Source organism: Carlito syrichta, unplaced genomic scaffold (assembly GCF_000164805.1).
Source record: "Carlito syrichta isolate Samal-C Ts95f unplaced genomic scaffold, Tarsius_syrichta-2.0.1 Scaffold311949, whole genome shotgun sequence".
Lineage (NCBI taxonomy): Eukaryota > Metazoa > Chordata > Mammalia > Primates > Tarsiidae > Carlito > Carlito syrichta.
The window spans coordinates 1,340,612-1,341,162 of record NW_007256045.1 but is presented as its reverse complement, the minus strand read 5'-3'; the positions used below and the strand labels follow the sequence as shown (position 1 = coordinate 1,341,162).

The 551-nt window shown below is 69.1% G+C and overlaps 1 protein-coding gene across 1 annotated transcript in view; it reads right to left on the bottom strand.

Annotated features, from left to right (window-relative positions):
• The window catches only part of LOC103271868 (transcription factor Maf), a 6,081-nt gene extending 5,536 nt beyond the window's left edge, over positions 1–545 (bottom strand). Inside the window, exon 1 of the mRNA XM_021718220.1 lies at positions 8–545. Coding sequence (XP_021573895.1) covers positions 8–421 — 414 coding nt within the window. The 5' untranslated portion in view covers positions 422–545. The remainder of the gene's footprint in view (positions 1–7) is intronic.
• Between the last annotated feature and the right edge of the window lie 6 nt (positions 546–551).

The window sequence follows — 551 nt, the reverse complement described above, 5'->3', positions numbered from 1 at the left end:
CCGCGGCCAGCTGCTGCGCCCCGCGCGCGTAGCCATCGAAGCCGCCCTGGAGCTGGTGGCTGTTGCTGATGAGCGCCTCGACCGCGTCCTCGGGGCTGAAGCCCAGCGCCTCGGGGTTCAGCTGCTGCGGGTAGCCGGTCATCCAGTAGTAGTCTTCCAGGTGCGCCTTCTGCTCGCTGCCCGAGCCCGGGCTGGGCGCCGAGAAGCTGGGGGAAGGCGGCACCGAGCTGCACGGCGTGCTCATGGGGGTGGAGGACAGCGAGCCCCCGGCGATGAGACGGCCGCACTGGCTGATGATGCGGTCGGTCTCCACCGGTTCCTTCTTCACTTCAAACTTCATCAGATCGAAGTCATTAACATATTCCATGGCCAGGGGACTGGTGGGCAGGTCGGAGCTGCTCATCGCCAGTTCTGATGCCATTCTCCTGCCGCCGCCGCCGCCGCCGCCGCCGCTCCGCCAGATGGGCTGCAGGAGAGGGGCCAGCGGGCTGTGCTGGGTGGCCAGCGGGTGAGCCAGCTTGCCGGGCTGGGGCGCCTCTAGCTCGCGCGGC